Raw genomic sequence first — 9,712 nt, forward strand, 5'->3', positions numbered from 1 at the left:
TTTGGCCAGAATTTCAAGTTTTCGTCAGGGCTAAAAACAAAAACCATAATCAATAAAAGGAATTACAGATTGATTGGAAAATAAGAAACTACCTAGCATTATAAAATGTGGAAAGACATGTATAGTCTAAGCACTATAAGGAGAGCAAGGCTAAATGAGAAAAGTATATTAAAATTAGGATACAGGAAAGATCAAACAATAAAATATGTATGATAAATGTAAATGGTAAGTAAATATATGTACAAAATGAAAATTGAGGTCATGAAAAAAGTGGAAAAGAAAATGAATATGTAAATAATTATATGTATGAATATATATATGTAAGTAAAATAACAAGATTAATGAAATAAAATATAAACTTATATAAGTCAGGAGGAATAAATAACTATGAATAAGAATGAGAAAATCTAATTAGTAATCAATAAAAAAAAGTTATGGAAAAAAAATGAGATAGAAAATATATGTAATTAATGATATATCTAAGTAAAATATTAGAATGAAAGAAATAAAATATAAAGTTATGTAAGCCAGGAGTAATTAGTAAATATGAGAATATTAAGATGTGGTGAATATAACTTAATAACGTGGGTAAGGAAGAAATAATAAGAAGAGTAGAGAAGAAGAAGTGGTACAAAAAGGAAGATGAGAAAATGAAATAAAACATGAAGAAAATACAGTCTTGGTGCAGGTCTAAAGACAAGTGCAGAGGTGTGTGTACAGCTGATTTCTGAGTTAAAAAAATAAATTGGAATAAAAGACGACGCTACTGATAAGTCAAGTATCCTTTACATGTTACTTAGGTAGGTAAAATTAAGATATATAAAGGTGACAATAAATAATTCGAAACATAAAACTTAGAGGTAAAAAAAATTATATACATAAAGGATACAAATAACAGCAAAATGCTAAAAAAATGAAAATAAATTATGTAAGTAGTTAAAAAAACTTAAAAACTTTTTGAAGTAAAACTTCTTTACCGATGTTCTATAACTCAACAACAGAAAAAAGGTAATTATATGGGAGTAAATTGATACGGAAGTGATGGGGAAAAGGGGTCACTGGTCAATTCTTTTTTTATCTGCTGTTAATAATAACAATAATAATAATAATATTTTTTATTTATTCTGGGATTGATCCCTTTAGAATAATAAACAGGTGTATAAATAAAACGTCATAAAATAATGAATTTGAAAAGATAGAAATGAACAACAATAATTAACAAAATATATAAAATAAAAATAGAACAAATAAAGTAAAACCATTTGTCATATCATAAAACATAAGATGACGAACACTTCTGATAATAAATACTAGAAAACAAAAATGATAAAAATCAAATATAATTAAACTAAACATAACAAATGGAAAATCTGAAACATTAAGTACAGAGAATATATAAATCTTGTTTGAAACTTCCAATTGTTATTATTCTGGAATTGGGTGGACAGAAGGTGGTCGAAGATATGGGATTTGAAGGTTGGAAGGGTATTAGAACTACACATGAAGGGGGGAATAGAATTCCATAGGGATGAGGAAAGGTCTACCAAAGGCTGCGGTTTGATGAGTAGTTACATATAAGTCTGAAGGTCGTGAGTAGGTATTGCGGGAATGCACTGAGGATTTAAATTGAAGGATATCAGAGATGTACGATGGACAGCGGGATTGGATGTCTTGGTAGAAGAAGGAAGCAAGAAAATATTTATGATGGAAGGAGAGGTAAAGCCACTTCAATTCTTCACAAAATCGGGTGATAGAGGCATCCTGGAGACCCCAAAGATGAATTGCGCAAAGCAATTAATTAACCGTTTTAATTTTGCATTGAGATCCCCTGTAAACCACACAGCAATAGTCAATTGTTTCCATTTTCGTTAATTGTCTATAACCTTTAATTATTCTTATTTAATTTTACTGTATATTTTTCATTTACTTTGTTTATTTATGTTTACATCATTTAAGTGTTTGTATCTTTTTTTTTGCTCTGATGAAATACATTGGCTCTTAATAAATAGTTGTACGACTATTTGAATTATTCTTTGACTGCACCTGGACCATCTTCCTTTTTAAAAATAACTATGAATGGATTTCTGAAAAATAATGTTTACAGGTAAATAAAACAACAAGAAATAATACAATAATTAATTATATTTTATTTAACATCTTGTAAGTAGATCAAGTCACTTATAATAAAACTCTAAATACAATAATAAAGTAATAAATTAATTACTTTGATACTAAAATCATACTAAATTAAATTTCATAACAAATCATATACATCATAATTACAAGAGAGGCATTTAATACATGAAAAATATTCTAAAAATACATGAATATTTTTCTTTATTTTCTTTTAAAATAGCTATTATTAGTTATCAATGACTAGTAATAATATTTTTTTGTACTGTTGAGTAAAATACCACATGGTATTAAATACTAAAATTAAGAATAATACTATTTTACATCATCAACCTTGTTGTTTTTATTATGAAAAATAATCCTAGATACTTTGGTAGGAATCAGACTCTTAAAAGGTTTTACATCGACAGTTACTTTCTTTTCTACCTTTACTTCAGAAGGTCCTGGTACTTGAACATCAGGAAGTGTGAAATGGTTCATCTGTAAAAATTATTTTAATCATTAATTAATAAGTAAGATTCAAATTATTAATGATTTTCACAATAATTGTTTCAATATATATATATACACACTTATACATAGGTAAAACATACAAAACGAAATACAGTGTAACCTGTATTAACTGGGATCTTGAGGGACCCATAATTTGTTACCACTTAAAAGAGACTTTTCATTGTTTTCAGAACAGGCAGGTTTAAAATGACCCTTGTCTTAACTATAAAGGGTTCTCTAAGAGAAATTGAAATGTCCCGGTTTTTATTTATTGTGCTAAAAATGTTTATTTAGCTTTTATGTGTATGCACTTTTTATTTTTAAAAACGTATAGTTAAGACAAATCAATTTTATTAGTTTGTATTCATGTGCTACTAGTTTTAAAGTTTTTCTCACTTTTTTAAATGATTAATAGCGTAATAATTAAACGATAAGAAATTGGTTAATTTTGTTTTTTTTTCTGGCAGATGCATTAATAGTAGATTATAATGTTCTATAATTAAGGGTTACTTACTTGGTTGAAATGACCTCCATAATTATTTAAAGATAATGCTGTGTTTTTAGTTGAATTCTCTTCAAATTTCAGTTTCTTGCCTTGGTTATTAAAAGGTACTGCGGTGTTGTTGGTTGAATTTTCTTGAAATCTCCGTTTTTTGCCTTGGTATTTCCTGAACAAAAAGAAAAACAAAGTAATAATCATGTACAAGCAAATAATCAAACCTTAAATAAACAAAAAAAGTCTGAATTATGATATCTTTATAATTAATTCAAGATATTTATTATTTATTGTAATGATTATTTCAAAAAATTAATCAGTTTAATCTGTAATTAGAAAAATTTGCTTATAGAATTGGGAAGAACATTATGTACCTACCCGTTTTTTATACAAACTTTTTATAGTTTTGGCCACACCTTTTCTATAAAAAATAAGAAAAATTCATCAAATTCAGAGCAACAGAAAAAAAAGAATGCAGGAGGTAAGAATGGCCAAAATAATGTGTGAAATGAGAGCCAATGGAAGGACAAGAGAAAGGCCAAAAATTCTTGAGATGGTGCAGTAAAATAAAAATTCAATAGTAAAAGAAAAATAGAGGAATTGAGTGGACTAGACGCAGCCAACGGGTACAGGACTGAGCATTATGGATCTCAATAAGCAAGCCCTTCCGGTAGAAGGAGTACGGTACACTGCTCCAAGGTAGAAGAGGAAGGATTTGGAAGAAGATTTTTTTTTTTTAATTGTTTCTATGATGATCCATTGTGATCACTGCCAAGGTATCATTAAGATATAATTACACAAAGAAACTTTTAAAACTTTGTAATCAATTCCTGAAATTAGAGATGTTCAAACAAACAAACTCTTCAACTTTGTACATTGCTACAAATTAATCTTTCAGGTAGAAGATCGTATTTTTTATGAATTATAGCTAAATAATGAAAAAACTTAGCAGTTAAAAAATAAAGTAATAATACAAAAATACCCTTTATTCCTAAATTGTTTTGGAAATTCTTGCTGCTTCAAATGAAATGAAACTTCTTTCCTTCTGGTGATTAGCTTGTTTTTTGTTTCTTCTACACTCTCTAATTCGGGAGCGTAGCAAACATGTAGAATACCACCAAAGAATGCCCTGTTGTCGAGATTCCTTTTAGCGAACCTAAAAAAGATACAAATAAATTAAATAAACAAAACAAAATTTAGTAGTAAAATTATGATGAGAAGATGTTTGGGGAGAGAAAGGGGATGCAGTCAGGAGTTATGAACACAATGCCGAAGTTTCAGCCTAAATTTTAGGTCTTCAGGGCTAAGTACAAAAAAGATTACGACCATGTTAAAATTTAAAAAAAGAAAACAAAAAGATATGAAAATCAGACAAGTGCAAATATGTAAATAATGAAAAATTAAAATGAAGAAAGTGAGAAAGAAAATTTCTTACAAGATGTAAGGAAATGTTTGAAAATATGTAATTAAAATAAAACGATTACAGAACTAATATTATATGAGCCAAAAGAGGTGATAAAACTAAGAATAAAATCAATAGACATGAGTTAACAACACTTAGTAAACATAACATACTTTTCTATTTTTATTTTAACATGGTTGTTGTCTTGCTTGTACTTGGCCCTAAAGAAGAGCAAATAATTAAACAAGAATGTTGACAATATAAAATAAGTACCTTACTAGTATTTTTCACTTCTGAATGCACCCCTCCAAACATCTCCCCATATTAATCCATTGTCAATAATAGACACATGGTTATTAAAATTCTTAATTTTGAAAACAATTGCACGAAAAGAGTATGACTACAGAATTTTCAATTCCCTTTTAAGCAGATTAGGACTAATAATAATAATAATTTTATAAAATGAAGCTTATATATTCATTTTCCGAGGAAAAATACTATCCAGATAGTATTAGATACATGTAAATTCGCACAGTGATGGAATTTTCATCAAGACAATGTGTATACTTCATTGGCTCAAGTTCTCCATTAAGGACCTATACAACCCTAGAGTGGGAATGTCAAGATTTCTTGTGGCCACCACTAAATCAATATTCTGGAGTGATCCAGGTGGAAATATTGACTGATCCGCTCAGCTATCAGTTCCTCCATCAAGACTATTAAGTTAAACCAAAAGTTATATTACCTTGGTTTAGATATAATTCATACATGTGGGTTTCAATTATTGAGCAATATAAATTTAATCTAAGAATTTAAAATTATAATGCTTTTATAGTTCGTTTGCAGAGAAATATATTTTAAGACTTTGTTATTTAAAACTAACAATTAATAATAACCTACCAGTTCATATCAACTCACTTAATCCTGGCAGGTATATGGTCACAAACAGTTGTATGTAAACAAGTTTATTGTAGTTAATAAACTGCAAGACCATTATTGATCCAATATGCAATAATAAAATAACTTGAATCCATATGTGACTTATTTCATTTTAAAAAAATATGATTAGGAAGAGAAAGGTAGATGACAAACAAGGAAAATATTTAATCACAATTAAGAATAATCAAAATTAAGAAAATAATGCTAAATAATTAAATAAATTACCTTGAACTTTTCAAAGTTGCATAATGAACATGATATACATTCGTGAATTTTTCAATACTTTCAACATTCATAACTTGTTGGCTCGACAATACCTCACCAAATCGTTGGCAAAGATTAAGAACTTCTTCACCTATCCTGATCGCAGGAACATTGTAAATTAGAAGATGTTGAGATTCATCGCTGATGGTATAAACCTGAGAAAGCTAGATTGTCAAGGAAAATCGAACAAAGGCACATATTTCGTTTCAAAATAACAAAAAAATTCAAATAGAAATAATAATCAATGACACTAAAAGAATACATAAATGGTTAAATAGATGGATTAAGGTATAATTGGCTTATCTCTATCAAGTTATGAGTTGCACTAGTTCTACAGGAAATTTAAAATTATATTACTATAACCATATTAATAAGTGAAATACTATAAAAATGTAATTAAAAAACATAAGTAATCACTGAACCAGTCTCTCAGATAGAATATATATGATTCACAGAAGAAAGTTTGAAAACTAAGGCTAAACTTCTAAGCGTTATGGTAACTTGAAAGTAGAAGATAAAGTACTAAAAATTCAATCAGAATAGCTCTTTTTAAAAAAATGAAAGTATAATCTGAGTAGGATTAAAGATAATTAAAATGTGTAAGTTTAAATTAATTATAACAAAAATAAATCGGATAAAATCAGCACATATTGTATTTAAAGACTGTGCAAACAGAAGAGACTGAACTAAGTCATATCTTTCAATTTGGTCATTCCTAATCTAGGGTTCAAATTTTACATGATAGTTCAAAGCTACTGGCAATACAAAACTAATTCATCATAGATAAATAGTAAAACAATACAAATAAGTCAGTGATTATATTAATGTGTTAGTTTAATTAACTAAAAAGAAAAAAAAAAGTATAGCTAATCATGTTTCAAATATATTCGATGATTTTTGATTAACAATCCACACTTATGATTTTAAGATTTTACTTCTTAGTGCTAGTTAGTTAATTCATTTAAATTAGTTGAGATAGCAAATCAAAATAATTAAGGGAAATAGATAATTGTAAAATGGTATCAGATAAAACTACTTAGCTTAAATAGAGGCACATCTGACAAGAAAAAAGAAGTTTAATTTTATTTGGAAATGGACATGTACCAAAGATATTGCTATAGACTGTCCCAAAGCTGACAGGGTTATCAAAAAATAAACACAATCTACAGAATACATCCAATATAGAATAAAATAACTCTTTTTCATGTCATATTTACCACCATATAAGAAAAACAGCAAAATCAATTGCATAAAAATTACTGTGATGTACAGAGATTATTAGCTACAAAGAAGTTTTAAAATAAAGTTAAGGTTTATCATTTGCCAAACAAAATCTCACAGACATTGATCGTATTAATACAAAAAACTAATATATTGTATTAAAAGTGTGGTAAAAATATATTTAACCAGGATCATAACCTAAATAAATAACATTAAACTAATATAAATACTAGTAGTCAGGCAATGAACAAAAACATCAAAGTATTTTCACAGATATTATAAATAGAAATTGAATTGTTTGTAGGATACATCAAGTAACGTCTACCTTCACAGCAGTAAGCTTTCTTCCTTGTCTATATGCAGCTCTTGTAGTGCATCCTCCAATTTTAGAGTGGTGAGGTAAATTGACATCAACACCAGTTTCCATTGTCTAATCTATCGTGAGGCGTTATATTCACGTATTTTTAAAAACAACGTTATCAGAAACTAACGATAGCAATAACCAGTTAACAATGAGACACGGACCATCACCAATCTACCTACTGTCAATCCAAGCTGTCAACTAAGTAAAAATGCCGCCGTTATCACTAGCCATGCTTTGCCAAGGAGGTTGTGTACAGAGAGGTATTCTTAGTACAAAAGTCTTGTTAAGTTAATGCAATTGAGCTCAACGCTATAAACACTTGAACGAGCTTAGTAAATTAAAAAAAAATGTTCTATTTTTATAACTAATGGATATTATATAGATGTAAGACTTATGATCTTGTATATTTAACTGATAAAAACCATGAAATAACACGTTTTTCTACTCGTCGGGCTCTATAACGTTGGACTGTTTTTATTTTGATACTGTGCAAGCTTCGAAAATCCCGTTATAATAAATTATTGATAGTTACTGTGATGTTTATTTCTACTTTAGACTGTTCTTATTGAACTAGGTATCATAAAGTCTCTCATCTTAAGGGGGGCTCTTAATATCCTATTCTTCTGGGCCCATCAAGATCTTTTTTTTTCTTTTGGATTTTTTCGTTATGATCTTAAATTGATTCTGATGAAATTTTATGCTAGTGAAATTCAGGACAAGGTAAATTAGAAATGCAACTATCTGACTAATAATTTGATATAAGTTGTTTAGATTATGTATATTAAATATTTTTATATTTATCTAAGAATACTTCTTTATCCTGTTTCAGTGCCCCATTCATTAGCAGAAAAGGAAATCATAAATATGAACCAATTTGAGATATTCTGGGAAACACTAGAAGGATAAACCAATTAAAAGAAGTGATCAAACTTCCTTCAAAATATTTCACCTATTTTTTTTTTTTATTATTAATAAATTATAATACAAACACATAGTACAAAACTATGTCATGAATAATGAAAATAATCAATACATTCTGTATTCCAAATAATTAGAATTGAACTTTAAAAACAAACTCAAATCTTGTCAATTATGAACACAAAGAACAAACTTTATCTTATGTAAGTATGAGTTTTCATTAATCGATTAAACTTTATGCCATCTCTCATATCTATTTTTCTAATCTTACCTTAATCTTCACCTTATATTTTTTAAAAATTCTATTCATCTTATTTTTAAATTCTAAAAGTATGGCCTTCAATCTTTTCAATATGTATTATATAGGCCACTCCAACCATAGTTTTATTGAAAACATGTATTCAATTTTATGGTAGCTGTTAAATAAATTACTTCTTCTGAATCTTGATTACGTCTCAATGTACGTCTGAATTCTCATTCTTTGTTTGGATTAATTCTCTTGCTCTGTAAAATTTAAAATGTTTGCACAATTTCAGTTCATTCTATCATAATAGTTCTAAATAAAATTAATTATACTTGAAATGGTTTATGGAAAATCTGTTATCATTATTTGTTTTTTAAGTATATTTATATTCTGCCTAAAAAAAAAAATGTGCTGTTTCAAAGAAAGAACTTTAAGTAATTTTGAAGTTAGATCAGAAGCTCATGCAAAAAATTGCTGAGGGATCCAAAATTCATTTAATTGATCAAAAAAAAAAAGTTGATGGACATTTCACTCAGAAAACTTATATTGATTTCATCTCATTGACTGTGTCCACCTCACCCTTTGTTGAAAATGTAAAGTCAGGTTTAGTTTGGCCTCTATGATAAGTAGTTTTGTAATATGATAAATGAAATAATAATAAAATAAAAATTGATAATTAAATAAACAACAATAAATAATTAAACTTAATTACTTACTAGCTATGCCACAGTTTCACATCTAAAATTTATATAGAAAAAAATAGGACCAATCACTAAAAAAAAATAAACTTCAGTTTGATGGCTCTATAATGACTGATTTTTACAAACATGTCATGTTATAAATTTATTCAGGTTTTATTTTGTATTTAACTGGATTTTTTAAATATATATTTTGAGATATAGATAGCTATTTTCTGTTTTTATTTTTTTAATTTCATAGTACAAATTTATATTATTTTGTCAACATGTTTGGTCTTGTTATGAGAGAATTTCTCTCAGAAAGGGAGAATTATTGTTTACAATAAAATTGTAGGCTAATGGTCAATCTAATATCAAATAACTAATCTTATTAGGAAGAAGAGGTTCTGAAAATAAACTAGTGAAAATTTGAGGTTATAACGTGATAAAAGATTTGAAGTTTTAAAAAATAAATGTATTGTGGGAAAATCACGTATAGTGACCACTTCTAGTTTGTTTTTTTTTTCTTCGGCCAAGACTCGAATTGGAACCACTTACCATG

General features: G+C 27.5%; 1 protein-coding gene across 1 annotated transcript; it reads right to left on the reverse strand.

Annotated features, from left to right (window-relative positions):
• Positions 1-2,252: 2,252 nt before the first annotated feature.
• LOC106691168 (RNA-binding protein 48) lies at positions 2,253-7,502 on the reverse strand. The gene is made up of 5 exons (XM_014436844.3): positions 7,273-7,502; positions 5,688-5,881; positions 4,104-4,277; positions 3,140-3,293; positions 2,253-2,613 (listed from the first exon to the last, which is right to left on the reverse strand). The coding sequence occupies exons 1-5, from the start codon at positions 7,372-7,374 to the stop codon at positions 2,449-2,451; spliced, it is 789 nt and encodes a 262-aa protein (XP_014292330.1). The 5' UTR covers positions 7,375-7,502; the 3' UTR covers positions 2,253-2,448.
• Positions 7,503-9,712: the final 2,210 nt, after the last annotated feature.

This window comes from Halyomorpha halys, unplaced genomic scaffold (genome assembly GCF_000696795.3).
Source record: "Halyomorpha halys isolate HHAL.00 unplaced genomic scaffold, Hhal_1.1 Scaffold2128.1, whole genome shotgun sequence".
Lineage (NCBI taxonomy): Eukaryota > Metazoa > Arthropoda > Insecta > Hemiptera > Pentatomidae > Halyomorpha > Halyomorpha halys.